At 38.6% G+C, this 21,341-nt stretch overlaps 2 protein-coding genes across 2 annotated transcripts in view; one reads left to right on the top strand and one right to left on the bottom strand.

Annotated features, from left to right (window-relative positions):
• LOC148955616 (DNA polymerase kappa-like) overlaps positions 1–21,341 on the bottom strand; it is a 68,208-nt gene that overhangs the window by 33,032 nt on the left and 13,835 nt on the right. The gene's annotated exons all lie outside the window — the stretch shown is intronic.
• LOC148955617 (uncharacterized) lies at positions 3,801–5,255 on the top strand. The gene has a single exon (XM_089105038.1). It carries the CDS (start codon positions 3,801–3,803, stop codon positions 5,253–5,255), a length of 1,455 nt encoding a protein of 484 aa, XP_088961164.1.

Here is a 21,341-nt window from a genome sequence, read left to right as displayed (position 1 = left end):
CAAGCGTAAAACCATCACAAATCACCATTAATGAATAAACGAAAACGTAAACGAACAAAAATTACAATAAATAAGCGAGTCAAATTCAAAACGAGCAGAAATTAACCTGAGTAGGGCTGACAACACCCATGCTTTCTCAAGACCAGAACATAATTGCATTTTACTGAAAAAATAACAAAAAAAAAACAACAAATGAACGCGGATTATCAGTTTGATATTCACATACTGATATGTATTCCTCAAAGCCTTAATATTTTTTTCATTTATTAAAGTTAAAAATGTGAAAATATTTAAAATGTATTTTGTTTTCAACGAAAATTATATGTTATTTCTTTTCCATTTTTCTATAAGAATGAATAGTTTGGCTTGCTATTTACATGTTTGGGAAACTTTTTCAACAATTTTTAACAACATGCACCATTTTGAAAATCTTGATACAAATAGTATTGTTTAATTTAGTTTTATACCTCTATATATATATATATATATATATATATATATATATATATATATATATATATATATATATATATATATATATATATATATATATATATATATATATATATATATATATATATATATATATATATATATATATATATATATATATATATATATATATATATATATATATATATATATATATATATATATATATATATATATATATATATATAAAATAAAAATTAATACAATTCCAAAAAATTCTATCTATGCTCTTTGACAACGTGGATACACTTAAACTCTTTTGATTTAGTTAAATTGTAAAAGCAGAAGTAGTAATAGTAGCATCCTTGAAAGTTTCAAATTAATACTCTCAGTCGTTCTTGGGATTTTGCTGAGATCTGTTATTGGCGAACAGCATACACACAGTGCCTAAAAGCAACATTTAGTTTTAAGGCATAATGGGCAAATCGCATAACTGTGGGGGTTGGACATACTAAATTTCCCTAGGGACAAAGTTACTGGACCGTTCAACTATGCTGAACAAAATTACTGTCAATTTTGATCCGTCCTGTTTGGAAAATTAATGGGATGAGGGCTACTCGCCCTCCAATCACTTTTGACTCCCAAAAGGGGAACTAGAACTTTTAATTTCCAATCAAATTACATCCTTTAAAAGTATCAATGATATTGCTAGTTATGATAGAGCGGTGCTGCCAATGATATTGCTTATACGTCCTTTTGAAAACCTGCATGAATACAATTTTTTCGTTCAATTGAAACTCCCCCTAAACGTTTAGTAAAAGTTTCACCTTAATACTCTTAGCATCATTATTTACAGTAACTGTAACGGTGATATTAATAACGTGCACATTGTACCTTCTGGTTAGTTCAAAATCCACCACAATTTAACCTGAAAGGTCTAACTTAATAATGTAAGCCATTCTTGAGATAATGCTTTGTCATCCTTTTGACAATCTACATGCTCATAGTTTGTTTTGATTTAGTTCAACATCCGCTTAAATATTCCTTGAAAACTTCACCTTAATAGCCAAGGCCCACAACAAGCCAAGCTTCTTGGGCCAAAAAATTTTTCTTTACGTTTGTATTAGAGTTTAGTATTAATAAAATGATTGATTGATTGATACCCTTAGCTTGCATAGTAGCATAAGTTGTGGTAGCAGTAGTAGTAGCAGTGTTCGCATAGCACCTTTGGTTTTCTTCAACATTCCCTTCCAAACATGCTGAAAGTTTCAACTTAATAACATCAACTATGTGGGCATAGTGTGTATCTTTGTTCAATACAGTTTCAATATTCCCCGAATTTGTCGCCTTAATGCCCTTAGCTTTAGTAGCAGCTGTAGTAGTAGCAGGAATAGCGGGTGCAAGCTGCCTTTTGGTCAGATGAACATCCCACTCATGATGCCCTAGAAATTTCATCTTAATACGGTAAGCCATTCTGAAAATATTGCTGATACGCCTGTATTAGCAATCTGTATGCAAATAGTATGTTTTGATTTAGTTCAAATTTCCCCTCAACGTTTCCGCAAATGGCCATTTCAATATCCTCAGCCTTGGTAGTATTCGCAGCAGTAGTTTTAGTGGTAGTAATGGTAGTAGTAGTGGGAGCAGCAGTAGTAGTAGCAGTAGCGGGCAAATATTGCCTTTTTGGTCGATTGTTCATCTCCCTTATCATTTCCTGAAAGTCCCAAATTAACATACTCAGTCATTCCCGAGTTACACCCTTTTAACAACCCGTATGCACATACAGTGTTTTGGTTTAGTTCTACACTCCCCTCAATATTCTCTAAAAGGCTCCCCTGAATGCCCTTCGGCTTTTTCGAAAGTAAAGGTCCCCACCTTTCTCAATAGCATATACTATATGTAAACAATGAACACATTGGCTAACTTATAGGCCTTTCCCTGAGAGCTGTGGGGGGTTGACATCCCAAAAGGCATAATGACTTGACTTTTCAACAATGCTGAACAAAATAGCTGTCTAAAACTTTTGATTGTATGTATTTGGGAAATGATGGGCGTGGGAGGGGAGGGGGTGGCTTACCTCCTATCACTTTTGACAAATAAAAAGGGCACTAGAGCTTCCAATTTTCATTCAAAAGAGCAACACCCGAAGTTTATACGGCCGCCCATTCCATTAAAACCTTATATGCCCTATGGTATAACTTACAACCTTTGTCCCTGGGCTCTGAGGGGTTGTGTCACCCCTCTATTTTGAACAACATGGCTATCTCTCAATTTCGATCTGATATGTTTGGGGAAAAGACGGCACCAGTAAGGGGGCTAGTTGTCCTCCATCACTTTTGACTCTTAATAGGCAACTAGAACTTAGAATTTCCAATCAAATGAGCCTCCTCTAAAGTTTATACAACCACTCCTTCCATAAAAATCTCATATGTCCAAGGGGAATAACTTACAACCCTTGGCCCAAGCCTCTGGGGAGTTGATTCAACCCCGAAGGTCTTGTTATATGATCTTTGGACTATTTTGAATAGAACTTCTATCGGATACGTTTGGGGAAAAAAAGGATGTGGGATGGGGTTAGTTGCCTTCGATCACTTTTGACTCTTAAAAAGGGCACTAAAACTGCTGATTTCCAATCGAATAAGCCCCCCTCCGGAGTTTATACGACCCCTTGCATAAGAACCTTATATGTTAATAATTGGCAACTAGTAAAACTTATAGCCCTTGTCCTGAGGGCTCGGGGGATCCCCAAAGACATGCTACTAGACCTTTCAACTATGCTGAACAAAAAAGCTATCTCAAAGTTTTTATTGGATGTGTTTGGAGAAATAAAGGGATCAGGGGAGGCAGGTTGTCCTCCAATCACTTGTGACTCTTAAAAAAAGCACTTGAACTTTCAATTTCTAATCGAACGAGCCCCTCTCGAAAATTGTACAACTCCTTCTATACGAAGTGCCTTGGTCAGAAAAAAACAAAAAAAGATACATTCTGCCCATATTGCTCTTTACTTAGGCAGCGCTAGTGCGCTGTCTATGATAATATAAAACAAATTAATATTAAGAAGTTTGCTTTGCTTCATCAAAATTTATTCAAATAGACTAAATCGTAATATTCATGTATTGAATTTCTACTAAAACCGCTAAAATGGAAAATTCTGGCGCTTTAATAATTTTGTTCACACATTGTGGATTTAAAAACGTGAAATTGGAAAAATATTTCATTTTAGTTTCTAACGGGATTACTTTTTCTTAAGAGATTACAAGGCAATTTGATTTTTCAGAGCAAATTGTTTTCGTGTGTCCTAGATGACAACTTCTTTAAATTTTGAAGTATTATGTACCTATTTACTTCTTTTATTTTTAGATTAGATCATGGACAAAATAAGTAGATTACGTAATAATTTTGAGACGGATAAACAATGGAGCCTACGGGAACGGTTTTTGACATTACACTGGGATACGTTTCCATACGATCGACTATTATGTCTATCTCGGGCATTCGTGAATGTTCATTTTTTTGGATGTACCTATCCTGATGATTTCATGAAAATTTTAAATGAAATGGGAAGTGAAATACCGGCCGAATTTAGAACAAAACCTCATGGAAACACAGGTCAAGTTTCTGCATCAGTTGGAAATACTGCTGAAGCTCATGTTACAAGAATCATGTCCAATTATAGGACAAATTATAGCAATACAAAAAAAATTTCACGGCACAAAGATTTGATAAATTATGATGGTTTTCTAGTAAACATACCTGAAAATGTCACTGAAGCAGCAAGATCCAAACCTGACTTTAGGACAAAAACTAATGATGTAAAAGCACTTATCAAAAACGATTATAGAGCAAGATTTAAGAAATTCTCTGTTTACAAAGATTTGGGAAACCATGACATTTCCCCAGAAATTCCGTCTGAAATTGCCTCAAGAGAAAATACTTTGATTAGCATTGACTATTTCCCCACTGATTTTCCTTATTTGAAAGATTTCATCATTTTTGAACAAACAAATGTAGATGGATTATGTTCAGAAAAGCAAATACTTTACGCATCAGCTAGAGCTGGGAAATACAAATTTTTTTCTACTAGAAGAGACGTTGATGATGGGCAGATATGCGATATTTTTATTGATGAATATCAAGTACTCTCAGCTAAATTTACTTTTAAAGCAACTGAAGTTCAGGCTAGAACTTACACTTATGCTTACAAGTACTTAAAGAAACATCACTTCACCGTACATGACATTTCTGATGTGAATAATTGTGATATAGTTTCAAAACAGGATCTAACTAGAGTACAAAAGTATAAAGGAGGGAAGGGAAGGAATGCAACGGAAAATGAACACTCAAGAAAAAGGACGGGAACTAAAAAAGGAGAAGAGCTTCTATGCAAACTTGGATGGCAAGGTGGTGGCCTTGGTAAGAATGGGAAAGGTAATAAAGCCCCAGTTGAAGTTTTGCCTAATCCCGTTTGGCGTGGTCTGGGCTTCAATGTTTCTCCAGAACTTTCCTGGGAAGTACGACAAAAATTCAAAAAAGACGTTCACAAATATTTTTATTATTATATTGCTTCTGGTTCAACTAAAAGTATGAGATTTTTGTCTGGGTTTTCTTATCAAGAAATAACAGTTATTTATTTAGTTGCTAGACAGCTGAAATTACATACCAAGTTTATTGTTTCAGAAAACAAAAAAGGGCTTATAGTGAGTCGTACAATCAAACCGTTGGTTTCTAAGTCCCTTGTTGATGTCGTGGATCTTTGGCAAAGGTCAGGCCGTGTGGATGATCCTAAGATCCTAGTGGTTCCTCCTACATCATATATGTCATAGTGTTTTTATTTTCTATTGAATATGTCGCTGATTTCTATGTTAATGCTATTTTTCAGTGGTAGAATTAAAGAAATCTTCATTGAGAGTAAAGAATGGTAAGTAAAGAGCGATCTCTGTCGAGAGTAATAAATGGCAAGAAAACAGCGATCCTTGCCAATAGTAAAAAAAGGTAAGTAAAAACCGACAATGGCAATTAAAGAACGCTCCTCATAAGCAGGAACAAAAGGTGATTAAAGAGATGGCTTCGTCAATAGTAATAAATTGTAAAAAAAAAAAAACAATTATATTCAAGCGCAACGGTGTGCGTGCAACGGAACACTTGTACAACTGAACCCCATTGCAACTGACCCCTTGTGCAACTAAACCCCCATGTAATTGAACCCTCGTGTAACTGAACCCTCGTGCAACTGAACTCCCGTAGGCCACTCAGTTTTTCAATATTCTACAAATATGAGGCAATATCATGGGGTAAAACCACAAGTTAGAATCTTTTTGTTCAACATTAGTAGTAAGCTATCTAGTACTTTCACCAGTGATTGCGTAATATGCCTTACCACGGGTCATTTGCCTATTACAATGAACTCTACATGGGTTGGCAGACGGGTTTTCTATTATGACATTCATTTTTTGGAGGTCAAACTCATGGATACATGTTTATTTATTATTATTTTTTTTAAACTGGTATTTTTTCAATGAAGCCCATAACACTTTGCAGAAACCCGTGAATGTAGGACTGAAAGTCCATTCATAGTATATCTGAATCCAATTACTAATCAAGTTAGTGTGACCGCCATTTTTTGATCTGGTTAAGTGGGTATAATCTGGTTTCGGTTCGTTATTGTGAGAGGATTACTCAATTTACATCTTAGTGCTAACTGGGGGATCTAATTGCGTAGGTACTAAAGGAACATTTGAAGGTGGAGAAAAAAAGGGGTAATTAGTGATTGGATAATTTTAACAAGAAATGATCAAAAAGGGTTTTGGAGGAGATGGAATGAATGTGTACTGTATAATACACAGGTGATGATTTGCACAGTGTTATCAATTTTAAAGAGTTTAGAAATAAAAAAAAATAACATGAAATGGCCGAAAAGTGTTTTGAGGGAGTTGAGTTGCACGAGGGTTGACTTGCACGAGGGTTCAGGTACATACGGATTCAGTTACACGGGGATTAGTTAAATGGGGTCGAGTAGCACGGAGATTCAGTTGTACGGGGTTTCAATTATACAGGGGTTCAGTTACATGGGGGGTTCAGTTGCACGGGGGGTATCTGCTATAAAAAACACTTCATTCTAAACAAATACGAACATTTTGAAAAGCAGACAAAAAATTGGACATTATAATCAGAATTATTTGATTAACATTTAAAAAGGGGTAATGAGATATGTGATCTGTATAATACACTAGTGATGTTTGATAAGTATTGTCAATTTAAAATAGGATCTAACGTTCCCTTCGTTCCCCAATTTCTGAGGGCAGGGAGGGGTCAATTTTGGAGGGAAAACATCTGCATCAAGGGGAAGGCTCAGAGACCCTTCGTTCCCACATTTCCGAGGGCAGGGGGGAGAAGGTGATAGTATTCCAATACAATAATTCAAGCATAATAGAATTTATGCTCCTAGTGGAAGCTCGTAAAGCCCTTCCCCCTCCCCGCGCTAGGATTATTGCCTGGCTGTACCTCTAAATACAGAGAATTAAGGTGATATTATTCCGATACAATAAGTCAAGTATAATAGAATTTATGCTCCTAGTGGAAATTCGTAAAACCCTTCCCCCTCTCCCGCACTAGGATTATTGCCTAGCTGTGACAATGGATATTACCTCTAAATACAGAGAATTAGGATGATAGTATTCCGATACAATAAGTCAAGTATACTAGAATTGATACTCCTAGTGGAATCTCTTAAAACCCTTCCCCCTCCCCGCGCTAGGATTATTGCCTAGCTATGACAATGGATATTACCTCTAAATACAGAGAATTAAGGTGATAGTATTCCGATACAATAAGTCAAGTATAATAGAATTTATGCTCCTAGTGGAAACTCGTAAAACCCTTCCCCCTCCCCGTGCGAGGATTATTGCCTTGCTGTGTCAATGGATATTACCTCTAAATACAGAGAATTAAGGTGACAGTATTCCGATACAATAAGTCAAGTATACTAGAATTGATGCTCCTACTGTTTGGTCTGTGTGTGTCTCTTTTGGCTTTTTGTGTCGTGTTGGGCTTTGTGTGTCTCTGTTGGATGTGTGCGTCTCTTTGGGCCGTGTGCATCTCCTTGAGCTGTATGTGTCTCTTGGGCTGTTTGAGTCATTTTGGTCTGTGTGTGTTTCTTTTGGCTGTTTGTGTCTCTTTGGGCAATGTGTGTCTCTTTGGGGATGTTTGCATCTTTTTGGTATGAATGTGTCTGTATGGGCGTTTTTTTTCTATTTTGGCAGTGTGGTGTCTCTTTGGGCTTTGTGTGTCTCTTCGGACTGTGTGTATGTCTCTTTAGCCTGTGTGTGTCTCTTTGGGCTGTGTGTGTCTCTTTAGGCTGTGTGTCTCTTTGGGCAGTTTGAATCTTTATGGTCTGTGTGTGTCTCTGTTGACTGTTTGTGTCGTTTTGGGCTTTGTGTCTCTCTGTTGGATGTGTGCATCTCTTTGGGCCGTGTACGTCTCTTTGAGCTGTATGTGTCTCTTTGGGTTGTGGGTGTCTCTTTGTGATGTTTGTCTCTTTAGGCTGTGTGTGTCTCGTTGGATTGTGTTTCTTTTTTTGGGGTGTCTGAGTCTTTTTGGTCTGTAAGTGTCTCTTTGGGCTGTTTGTGTCTTTTAGGTCGGTGTTTGTCTCTTTGGGTTGTGTTTCTATTTGGGCTGTCTGTGTCTCTTTGAGCTGTTTGTGTCTCTTGAGGCTGTGTGTGTCACTTTGGGCTGTGTATCTCTTTGGGCTGTTTGAGTCTTTTTGGTCTGTTTGTGTGTCTCTTTGGGCTGTTTGAGTCTTTTTGGTCTGTGTTTGTCGCTTTGGGCTTTGTGCGTCTCTTTGGGCTGTGTGTGTTTCTTTGGGCTTTGTGAGTCTCTTTGGGCTGTGTGTCTCGTTGGACTGTTTGAGTCTTTTTGATCTGTTTGTGTCTCTTTGGGCTGTTTGAGTCTTTTTGGGCTGTGTTTTTGTCTCTTTGGGCTGTTTGTGTCTCTTTGGGCTGTTTTGTATTTCTTTTGGGCTTTGTGTGTCTCTTTTGCCTGTTTGAATCATTTTGGTCTTTGTGTATTTCTTTGTTCGGTTTTTGTCTCTTAGAGGCCGTTTGTGTCTCTTTTGGCAATGTGTGTGTGTCTTTTTGGGATGTTTGAATCTGTTGGTCTGTATGTGTCTGTATGGGCGTTTTTTGTCTCTTTGGGCTGTGTGTCTCTTTAGGCTTTGTGTGTCTCTTCGGGCTGTGTGTGTCTCTTTAGCCTGTGTGTGTGTCTCTTTGGGCTGTGTGTGTCTCTTTAGGCCGAGTGGCTCTTTGGGCAGTTTGAATCTTTTTGGTCTATGTGTGTCTCCTTTGGCTTTTTGTGTCGCTTTGGGCTTTGTCTGTCTCTGTTGAATGTGTGCGTCTCTTTGGGTCGTGTGCATCTCTTTGAGCTGTCTGTGTCTCTTAGGCTGTTTGAGTCATTTTGGTCTGTGTGTGTTTCTTTTGGCTGTTTGTGTCTCTTAGAGGCCATGTGTGTCTCTTTGGGCAATGTGTGTCTCTTTGGGGTGTTTGAATCTTTTTGGTATGTATGTGTCTGTATGGGCGTTTTTTGTCTCTTTTGGCTGTGTATGTGTGTCTCTTTGGGTTTTGTGTGTCTCTTCGGACTGTTTGTATGTCTCTTTAGCCTGTGCGTGTCTCTTTGGGCTGTGTGTGTCTCTTTAGGTTGTGTGTCTCTTTGGGCAGTTTGAATCTTTATGGTCTGTGTGTGTGTGTCTTTTGGCTGTTTGTGTCGTTTTAGGCTTTGTGTCTCTCTGTAGGATGTGTGCGTCTCTTTGGGCCGTGTACGTCTCTTTGAGCTGTATGTGTCTCTTTTGAGCTGTGGGTGTCTCTTTGTGATGTGTTTCTCCTTATGCTGTGTGTGTCTCGTTGGTCTGTGTGTCTGTTTGGGGTGTCTGAGTCTTTTTGATCTGTATGTGTCTCTTTGGGCTGTTTGAGTCTTTTAGGTCTGTTTTTTGTCTCCTTGGGTTGTGTTTCTCTTTGGGCTGTCTGTGTCTCTTTGAGCTGTTTGTGTCTCTTGAGGCTGTTTGTGTCTCTTTGGGTTGTGTGTCTCTTTTTGCTGTTTGAGTCTTTTTGGTCTGTTTGTGTGTCTGTTTGTGCTGTTTGTGTCTTTTTGGTCTGTGTTTGTCTCTTTGGGGTGTTTGTGTCTCTTTGGGCTGTGTGTGTTTCTTTGGGCTTTGTGCGTTTCTTTGGGGTGTGTGTCTCGTTGTAATGTTTGAGTCTTTTTGTTCTGTTTGTGTCTCCTTGGGCTGTTTGAGTCTTTTTGGGCTGTGTTTGTCTCTTTGGGCTGTGTGGGTCTCTTTGGGCTGTGTGTGTGTCTTTGGGCTATGTGTGTGTCTCTGTGGGCTGTTTGAGTCATTTTGGTCTGTGTTTGTTTCTTTTGACTGTTTGTGTCTCTTAGGTGTCTTGTTTGTCTCTGTGGTCTATGTGTGTCTTTTTGGGATGTTTGAATTTTTGTGGTCTGTCTGTGTCTCTTTGGGCTGTGTCTGTCTCTTCGTTCTGTGTGTGTCTATGTGTTTTTGTCAATTCGTGCTGTGTGTGGCTCTTTAGCACGGTGGTGTATCTTTGGGCTGTGTGTGTCTCTTTAGTCTGTGTGTCTCTGTGGGCAGTTTGAATCTTTTTGCTCTGTGTGTGTCTCTGGGGGCAGTGTGTGTGTCTGTGGGCTATGTTAGTCTCTATGGTCTGTTTGAGTCATTATGCTCTTTGTGGGTGTATTTAGGCTGTGTGGGTCTCTTTGGTATATGTGTGTCTCTTTGGGGAGTTTGAGTCTTTTTGGCCTGTATGTGTCTGTATGAGCGTTTTTTTTTCGTCTCTTTTGGGCTGTGTGTGTCTCTTTGGGCTTTGTGTGTCTCTTCGGGCTGTGTGTGTCTCTTTAGCCTGTGTGTGTGTCTCCTTGGGCTGTGTGTCTCTTTGGTCAGTTTGAATTTTTTTGGTCTGTGTGTGTCTCTTTTGACTGTTTCTGTGTCGTTTTGGGCTGTGTGTGTCTTTGTTGGATGTTTGCTTCTATTTGGGCCATATGCGTCTCTTTGAGATGTATGTGTCTTTTTGGGCTGTGGGTGTCTCTTTGTGATGTGTGTCTCTTTAGGCTGTGTGTGTCTCGTTGGACTGTGTTTCTTTTTGGGGTGTTTGAGTCTTTTTGGTCTGTATGTGTCTCTTTGGGATATGTGTGTCTCTTTGGGCTGTTTTGAGTCTTTTTGGACTGTGTATGTCTCTTTCGGCTGTTTGTGTTTCTTTGGACTGTGGGTGTCTCTTTGGGCTGCGGGTTGATTGGCAGAAGTATGTATTAGCGAAGTTATAGTGGAGGGCGAGTTGCTAGAGGAAAATCTAAGTTAATAAGGGTTTTTGATCGTAAACTTTTGTAAGAAAATTATGGAAAATACAATTCGTAGGTTCATAGGTGAAACTTGAGTCCAGGTATGGATCGAAAAATAAACTATTTCTGTAGAATCTGAGCTAATAAGGGTTTTTGATCATAAACTCTAGTTTCCTATAAGAAAATTATGGAAAATACAATTCTATCGTTCAAATGTGAAACTTAGTTCCATTCTTTGGTTCAAATGTAGAGAAACCCGTGTGGGTGAGTTGAAATAAAAAATTTTTAACAAGAAATGACTGAAAAGTGTTTTGGGGGAGATGGCTTGATTGGCAGAAGGATGTATTAGCGAAGTTATAGTGGAGGGCGACAGTCTTCAAAGTCAAGGCTATAAGAAAAAAAGTTCTGGATATTTTTGTAAGTTTGTAGTTTACGCACTAATATCATATCAGTAACGATTCTATTTGAACTTTCTCCAAGTTAATCAATCAAATGTTAAACTTAGGTCAATTCTCTGGTTCAAATGTAGAAAATCCCGAGTGGGAGAGTTGAAATAAAAATTTATATAACAAGATCTGACTTAAAAGTGTTTTGGGGGAGATGGCTTGATTGACAGAAGGATGTATTAGCGAAGTTATAGTGGAGGGCGACAATGTCTTCAAAGTCAAGGCTATAAGAAAAAAAAAGTTCCGGATCCGGAGACACGCACAGACACGACACACAAACAGAGTCATAGTGAGAGAGATATCCAAAAAGGGTTGATCTAGGTTCACTTAGAGTGGCGCCCCACTTTAAGTGAACCTAGATCAACCCAACTTTTTGGATATCTCTCTCACTATGACTCTGTTTGTGTGTCGTGTCTGTGCGTGTCTCGTCTCTGTGTGTGTCATATCTGTGGGTGCCGCTGTCTCTGATTGGTCCCTAAAAATGGGTGTTGTCTAAAAAACCAGTCTGCTTGAAAACGTGGAGTTTTCGTACTGCTCACTTTTTTGCAATGTGTAGGAACCAGTGGGGAATCCCCGCTCGTTTGGAAAGGTGCCAAGGAAAGGCAATCAAAACATTATTTTAGTTTTTTCACACTAGCAAAATCTTACACACACACAAAAACTTACACACACACGCAAGAACTTACACACACACACACAGAAACTTACACACACACACATAAAAACTTACACACACACACACACACACACACAAAACTTACACACACACACAAAAAAACTTACACAAACACAAAAACTTACACACCCACAAAAACTTACACACACACACAAAATTTACACAAACACAAAAATTTACATAAAAACAAAAAATTACAAAAACAAAAAAACTAAAACAAAAAAAAAAACTTACACACAAACAAAAAAAAACTTACACACACATAAAAACTCAGAAACACGCAAAAAAAAAATTTACACCAACAAAAAAAAACTTACACACACAAAAAAAAACTTACACACACCCACAAACAACTAACACAAACACACACAAACTTACACACAAAAAAAACTTCTCTGATTGTTGAAAATGATTTCACGACATTATTTTAGTTTTTTTTTCTTGTCCCAAACTATTTTTTTATCATTAACCGATTAGAGACCAATTTGATCAACTTGAAGAAAGTTCAAATAGAATCATTACTGATATCGATATTAGTGCGTAAAACTACAAACCGACAAAAATTTTCGGAACTTTTTTTTTTCTTATAGCCTTTACTTTGAAGACATTGTCGCTCTCCACTATAACTTTACTAATACATCCTTCTGTCAATCAAGCCATCTCCTTCAAAACACTTTTCAGTCATTTTTTGTTATAACAAATTTCTTTTCAACTCACCCACACGGGATTTTCTACATTTGAACCAGAGAATGGACCTAAGTTTCATATTTGATTGATCAACTTGGAGAAAGTTCAAATAGAATCGCTAATGATATGATATTAGTGCGTAAACTACAAACTTACAAAAATATCCAGAACTTTTTTTTTCTTATAGCCTTGACTTTGAAGACTTTGTCGCCCTCCACTATAACTTCGCTAATAAATCCTTCTGCGAATCAAACCATCTCCCCCAACACATTTTTCAGTCATTTATTGTTAGAATTTTTTTATTTCAACTAACTCACATGTGTTTTTCTACAATTGAATCAGAGAATGGACCTAAGTTACACATTTGAGATATATAACTATATTTTCTATAATTTGATTATAGAAAACTGGAGTTTATGATCAAAAACCCTTATTAGCTCAGATTCTACAGAAATAGTTTATTTTTCAATCCATACCTGGACTTAAGTTTGACCTATGAACCGACGAATTGTATTTTCCATAATTTTCTTACAAAATTTTACGGTCACAAACCCTTGTTAACTTAGATTTTTCTCTAGCATCTCGCCCTCCACTATAACTTCGTTAATACATACTTCTGCCAATCAACCCGCAGCCAAAAGAGACACCCACAGTCCAAAGAAACACAAACAGCCGAAAGAGACATACACATTCCAAAAAGACTCAAAACAGCCCAAAGAGACACACGTAGCCCAAAGAGACACACACAGACCAAACAGACTCAAACAAACCAGAAATAAACACAGTTTAACGAGACACACACGACCTAAAGAGACACACATCAGAAAGAGAAACACACAGCCAAAAGAGACACATACAACTCAAAGAGACGCACATGGCCCAAAGAGATGCACACATCCAACAAAGACACACAAAGCCCAAAACGACACAAAAACAGTCAAAAGAGACACACACAGACCAAAAAGATTCAAACTGACCAAAGAGACACACAGCCCAAGGAGACACACACACAGGCTAAAGAGACACACACAGCCCGAGGAGACACACAAAGCCCAAAGAGACACACACACAGCCCAAAAGAGAAAAAAAACGCTCATACAGACACATACAGGCCAAAAAGACTCAAACCCACAAAGAGACACACTACGCTCAAAGAGACCCAAACAGCCGAAAGAAACACACAAAGAGCAAAATCACTCAAACAGTCCAAAGAGACACACATAGCCCAAAGAAACACAAACAGCCCAAAGAGACACACACATATCAAAAAGACTCAAACTGGCCAAAGAGACACACAGCCTAAAGAGAAGCACACACCCCACAGATACACACACGGGCTAAAGAGACACACACAGCCCGAAGAAACAAACAAAAAGAGACACAGACAGCCCGAAGAGACAGACACAGCCCAAAGGGACACAGACAGACCAAAAAAATTCAAACACACCACAAAGACACACATGACTCCTAAGAGACACAAACAGTCAAAAGAAACACACACAGACCTAAATGACTCAAACAGCCCAAAGAGACACACACATAGCCCAAAGAAACACAAACAGCCCAAAGAGACACAAACAGCCCAAAGAGACAAACACAGCCCAAAAAGACTCAAACAGCCCAAGGAGACACAAACAGATCAAAAAGACTCAAACAGTCCAACGAGACACACAGCCCAAAGAGACGCACACAGCCCAAAGACACACACACAGCCCAAAGAGACACAAACACCCCAAAGAGACACACACAGACCAAAAAGACTCAAACAGCCCAAACAGACACACAAACATACTAAAAAGACTCAAACAGCCCAAAGAGACACACAGCCCAAAGAGACACACACAGCCTCAAGAGACACAAACAGCTCAAAGAGAAACAGACAGCCCAAAGAGAAACACAACCCAAGGAGACAAAAAACAGACCTAAAAGACTCAAACAGCCCAAAGAGACACATACAGACCAAAAAGACTCAGACACCCCAAAAAGACACACAGTCCAACGAGACACACACAGCCTAAAGAGACACACATCACAAAGAGACACCCACAAATCAAAAGAGACACATACAGCTCAAAGAGACGTACACGGCCCAAAGAGACGCACACATCCTACAGAGAGACACAAAGCCCAAAACGACACAAACAGCCAAAAGAGACACACACACAGACCATAAAGATTCAAACTGCCCAAAGAGACACACAGCCTAAAGAGACACACGCAGACCAAAGAGACACACACAGGCTAAAGAGACTTACACACAGTCCGAAGAGACACACAAAGCCCAAAGAAAAACACATACAGCCCAAAGAGACAAAAAACACCCATACAGACACATACATACCAAAAAGATTCAAAAACATCCCCAAAGAGACAGACATTGCCCAAAGAGACCCACATGGCCTCTTAAGTAAAAAAAACGGCAACAAGAAACACACAAATAACAAAATGACTCAAACATTACAATAGAACCATAAAGCTAAAAGATGAGAACACGCCCAAAAGAAACGCACACTTCCAGAAGAGAGATATACAGCTAAAACCAAAACAAAAAAGCCAAAAGAGACACACATAGACCAAAAAGATTCAAACTGCCCAAAGAGACACTCAGCCTAAAGAGACACACACAGCCCAAAGAGACACACACACAGGCTAAAGAGACACACACAGCCCGAAGAGACACACACGACCCCTAAGAGACACAGACAGCCAAAAGAAAGACACACAGACCAAAATGAGTCAAACAGCTCAAAGAGACACACATAGCCCAAAAGAAACACAAAACAGTCCAAAGAGACACAAACAGCCCAAAGAGACAGAAACACATCCCAAAAAGACTCATACAGCCCAAAGATACACACACAGATAAAAAATACTCAAACAGTCCAAATAGACACAAAGCAAAAATAGACACACTTAGCCAAAAGACACACACACATCCCAACGAGACACAAACGGCCCAAAGAGACGAACACAGATCAAACAAACTCAAACATCTCAAAGAGACACAAAAAACAGACCAAGCAGACACGCAACATACACTTATACACGCAGCCTAAAGGCGGAGAAACCGCATCTATAGACAAACAACCCACAAAGAAACCCAGATAGCCCAAAGAAACCAAACAAAACCTGGGGCCCACCACAACATCAAGTGCTTACAGAGCCCCCAAAGATACATAACGACCCCACAGACTAAGACGTCCCAAAAAAAGGACACACAGTCCAACGAGACACACACAGCCTAAAGAGACACACATCACAAAGAGACACCCACAGCCCAAAGAGACACATACAGCTCAAAGAGACGTACACGGCCTAAAGAGATGCACGCATCCAACAGAGAGACACAAAGCCAAAACGACACAAACAGTTAAAAGAGACACACACAGACTATAAAGATTCAAACTGCCCAAAGAGACACACAGCCTAAAGAGACACACACAGTCCAAAGAGACACACACAGGCTAAGGAGGCATACACACAGTCCGAAGAGACACACAAAGCCCAAAGAGACACCACACTGCCCAAAGAGACAAAAAACGCCCATACAGACACATACATACCAAAAAGATGCACACATCCCCAAAGAGACACACATTGCCCAAAGAGACACAAACAGCCAAAAGAAACACACACAGACCAAAATGACTCAAACAGCCCAAGAGACACATACTGCTCAAGGAGATGCACACGGCCCAAAGAGACGCACACATCCAACAGAGACACACAAAGCCCAAAACGACACAAAAAGCCAACAGAGACACACACAGACCAAACAGTAGGAGCATCAATTCTATTATACTTGACTTATCGTAACTGAATACTATCACCTTAATTCTACGTATTTTGAGGTAATCTTCATTTACAAAGCCAGGCAATAATCCTCTCATGGGGCGGGGGACGGGCTTTACAAGCTTCCACTAGGAGCATAAATTCTATTATAGTTGACTTATTGTATCGGAATACTATCACCTTAATTCTCTGTATGTAGAGGTAATATCCATTGTCATAGCTAGGCAATAATCCTAGTGCGGGGAGGGGGAAGGGTTTTACGAGCTTCCACTAGGAGCATAAATTCTAGTATACTTGACTTATCGTATCGGAATACTATCACCTTAATTCTCTGTATTTAGAGGTAATATCCATTGACACAGCCAGGCAATAATCCTAGCGCGGGAGAGGGGGAAGGGTTTTACGAGGTTCCACTAGGAGCATCAATTCTATTATACTTGACTTATTGTATCGGAATACTATCAGCTTAATTCTCAGTATTTAGAGCTACAGTCAGGCAATAATCCTAGCGCGGGGAGGGGGAAGGGCTTTACGAGCTTCCACTAGGAGCATAAATTCTATTATGCTTGAATTATTGTATTGGAATACTATCACTTTCTCCCCCTCCACTGCCCTCGGAAATGTGGGAACGAAGGGTTTCTGAGCCTTCCCCTTGATGCAGATGTTTTCCTTCCAAAATTGACCCCTCCCTGCCCTCAGAAATGGGGGAACGAAGGGAAGGTTAGATCCTATTTTAAATTGACAATACTTATCAAACATCACTAGTGTATTATACAGATCACATATCTCATTACCCCTTTTTAAATGTTAATCAAATAATTCTGATTATAGTGTCCAATATTTTGTCTGCTTTTCAAAATGTTCGTATTTGTTTAGAATGAAGTGTTTTTTATAGCAGATACCCCCCGTGCAACTGAACCCCTGTATAACCGAAACCCCTTACAACTGAACCTCCGTGCTACTCGCCCCCATTTAACTAATCCCCGTGTAACTGAATCATCATGTAACTGAACCCTCGTGCAAGTCAACCCTCGTGCAACTCAACTCCCTCAAAACACTTTTCAGCCATTTCATGTTAATTTTTTTTATTTCTAAACTATTTAAAATTGACAACACTGTGCAAATCATCACTTGTGTATTATACAGTACACATTCATTCCATCTCCTCCAAAACACTTTTCGGTCATTTCTTGTTAAAATTATCCAATCACTAATTACCCCTTTTTTTCTCCACCTTCAAATGTTCCTTTAGTAACTACGCAATTAGATCGCCCAGTTGACACTAAGATGTAAATTGAGTAATCCTCTCACAATAACGAACCAAAACCAGATTATACCCACTTAACCAGATCAAAAAATGGCGGTCACACTAACTTGATTAGTAATTGTATTCAGATATACTACGAACGGACTTTCAGTCATAATTTAACGGGTTTCTGCAATTTGTTTTGGGGTTCATTGAAAAAAAACCAGTTAAAAAAAACCAAAAAAAAAACATGTATCCATGAGTTTGACCTCCAAAAAATGAATGTCATAATAGAAAACCCGTCTGCCAACCCATGTAGAGTTCATTGTAATAGGCAAATGACCCGTGGTAAGGCATATTACGCAATCACTGGTGAAAGTACTAGATAGCTTACTACTAACATTGTTGGAATTGTCAATTTTTTAAAGTCCTAATATAATGCCTGTCATGATCATTCATAAAAAAGAGCTCTGTATTGTTGTCACAAATAAAGAGAAAATCGGATGTCACAGACTATCAAAGCCAGATTTATATCTACCACTAGCTACCACTACCACTGCAACCCGGATTATTACATAAGAAAATGAAGAAAAATAGAAAAATGAAGTTTTTCGTAAAAAAAATTGATTCTCTTAGTTTTTTTTAAAAGGCACTAGATGTAACAAAGGCACCGGATGTAGCCATCATGATTTAGAATTACGAAAAATAAGCGAGCAGAAATGTTGCATTCACTTATTACGTCATATATGGTTACAACATGCGATTATGGTGTCATTCATCAAGCTTTTACATGAAAATGTAGTTTAATGTGGAAAAATTTTATTTTAAATATTTTTTTATTACAAAAGGCACTAGATGTGGCGGTTGCTTTTCAAATAAGCCATTAAACAGCTCTCTATGATGTTCCAGTGCCCTAATAGCTGAGGAGGAAGAACGGGAAAAAAGATAACTTTGATGCAGAATATTGTACTTCAAGAATTTCTTTTTTGTTTGTCAATTAAGTTTATGTAAATATATTTATTATTACAAAAGGAACTAGATATGGCAATTTCCTTTCAAAAGAGCCATTAAACAGCTCTCTAAGATGTTCCAGTGTCCTAATAGCTGAGGAGGAAGAACGAAAAAAAGATAACTTTGATGCAGAATATTGTACTTCAAGAAAATTTTCCTGTTTTTCAAGCCAGTTGATTTTCCTCGTGATTCAAGCAAAAAGCGCTGTAAGTTTCCTACATAAGGGTTTCAGACAAGACGAGTCTAATAGTATAGTTTGTGCTTTGATCTGACTTTTTTTTTATTTATGGGCTATTATATTTCTTGGTATTGCCCGTGATCGTCTCTTACTAGGTTACTAGCGACCACTACAATCCTGATTGCTAGCTACCGCTGCAATCCGGATAGAGCCTTGGCTATTGTACTTTCAACATCTTCACGGCAACCATCGTCTTTACTAATAACATTACTATGGGACATTTTCGTCTTTAACTAGATTGCAGTTACCGCTTCAACCACAATGAGACAAATTTTTCCGAAATTCCACAAAGGAAAAACCCTGTGTTTTTTTTTCAGTAGGAATAGTAAGAGTAACCACAGGGAATCATACTGTGAAGTCAGTCAAATATGTCACAATATCCCAGAGAAGTGACTTGTAAAAAGATGCATGAGCTATATTATCTTGTTAAAAGATAAACGTATTGCGTCATTATGCATCTGATGAAGTGTCTAAATATTTCAATTACTATGGCCTAGAGTTCATTCTTTACTGTAACTGGCAAAAACCTGGCTTGACCCCTAGAATTTTTTTTTGTTTTAAGTTTTAAATTTGCTCCTCACTTTCAGCTGAAAAAACTTTCACTCCTTCACCTTCTAAAAGCGCAGAAAATTATCTCCGTGAAAAATTTCCCCCACTCCCGTAGAAAATCCCCCCTCCCCCCCCCCCAAAAAAAATGAAAATTTACCACGCTATAATAAATGCTATGTGTGAACAATGGGCAAGTTGCGGAACTTATAGACCGTTTTCGATGGACTAAAAAAAAAAAAAAAAAAAAAAAAAAAAAAAAAAAAAAAAACGTGCATCCGTGATCTTTCTTCCGGCAAAAAATACAGAATTCCATATTTTCGTTGACAGGAGCTTGAAACCTTTGCAGCAGGGTTCTCTGATATGCTGAATTCCATCATGTTATTTTCATTAGGATCACTTGACTTTTTAGGGTTGTTTCACCTCCCCCCCCCACCCTTGCGAAAAATTAGGCCACTGTTCTCATGCGCATAGCTTCTGATGGACATGATTAAACTTAATGAATTTTATTTATTGGAAATCGGCATAAAAAGTCAATTCTTTTGATGTATCTATTGTTATCAATATTCCGTTTTTTAAGTTTCGGTTACCATCGGGCTGAGTCGCTTGGTAATTACATTTCGTTACCACGAACTGTTTGATTAAGGTAATATAGAGGGTTGAGTTCACTGTTATGAGTGATTTTAGTATGAAGGTAATGAAAAGTAACTAACTACAATTAATGAAAACTGGTTTTTTGAACCTTGGCTATGCTAGTGGTTAGGCTTGTCTTGGCTAGTGGCGTTAGTTATGGGGGCAGGGGGGCATATCTGTCCCTAGATTTCACTCCTTTGTAAATTTTGAAAAATACTATTTGGGTAATTTTAAATACTACTACTACTAACAACTCACCGCAGCACCAAACCGCCTGAGGCCAACACAGCTACGTACGCTCCTCCTCCATCCCAATCTATTCCAAGCCTCCCTCTTTACACCCTCCCAGGAAGTTTACATTTCCCTTAAATCTTTTTTTATGACATCCTACCACCCCAGACGACGACGACCTGCTTTCCGTTTAGCCCTAGACGGTTAGCCGAAAAGGATAATTTTCGGCAATCTGTCATCCTTCACCCTAAGAACGTGCCCTAGCCATCTCAACCTTTCTCTCATTATAGCCGTGGAAAGCGGGATTGAGCCACTCTTTTCGTACAGCCAACTGTTTGAAATACGGTCAGTCAGCCGGGTAACCAGACCAATCCGTAGGCAATTTCTCTGGAAAACATCTTCAATCCGCTTTTTGGAGCGCCCATGCTTCAGAGCCATATTTGACCACTGTCATCACTGTTGCTTCCAAAATTCTAACCTTGGTTTGCAGACTAATCTTACTATTCTTCCAAACTTTTTTCAACTGTGAAAAAAACACCCTGATCCTTGGCTATTCTACTTTTAACATCTTCACTGCTCCCACCGCCTTTACTAATAATGCTACCAAGGTAACTAAAGCTGTCCACCATATCAATCTTTTCGTTACCCAGCGTCACCCTTTTTATCAATACTTATTCTTAGTCTTAGTGACCTAGTCTTCTTAACATTAGTTTTAAACCTTTTCTAGCAACTTCAACTCGCAAAACCTCTAAAAGTTCCTTCATTTTGCTCGCACTTTCATCTAGGATGTTTAAATCGTCAGCATAATCTAAGTCCAGGAGAGTTTTTTCTCCCCATTTGATTCCGTCGTCTCCCATTGCCTCTCCTGTGCTCCTTAAGACAAGGTCCATCAACGTAATCCATAGAAAGTGGGATAGAATAGAACCCTGCTAAACTCTTGATTTAATACGAAACCAGCTGCTTACTTCATTTCCTAACTTAACCGCAGCGGTGTTATTCTCGTGCATAGCACTAATCACTTTCATGTATTTGTCTGGCATACCATAGAAGGACAAGATCTTCGCTACA

Source organism: Artemia sp. Qi Xiang Cuo, chromosome 2 (genome assembly GCF_049724085.1).
Source record: "Artemia sp. Qi Xiang Cuo chromosome 2, ASM4972408v1, whole genome shotgun sequence".
Classification (NCBI taxonomy): Eukaryota; Metazoa; Arthropoda; class Branchiopoda; order Anostraca; family Artemiidae; genus Artemia; species Artemia sp. Qi Xiang Cuo.
The sequence above is the reverse complement of the archived record's forward strand: the minus strand, read 5'-3'. Positions and strand labels throughout refer to the sequence as shown.

What these genes read in the sequence shown, in the direction of transcription:
- LOC148955617 (XM_089105038.1), top strand. Translation starts at nt 3,801, where the DNA reads ATGGACAAAATAAGTAGATTACGTAATAATTTTGAGACGGATAAACAA.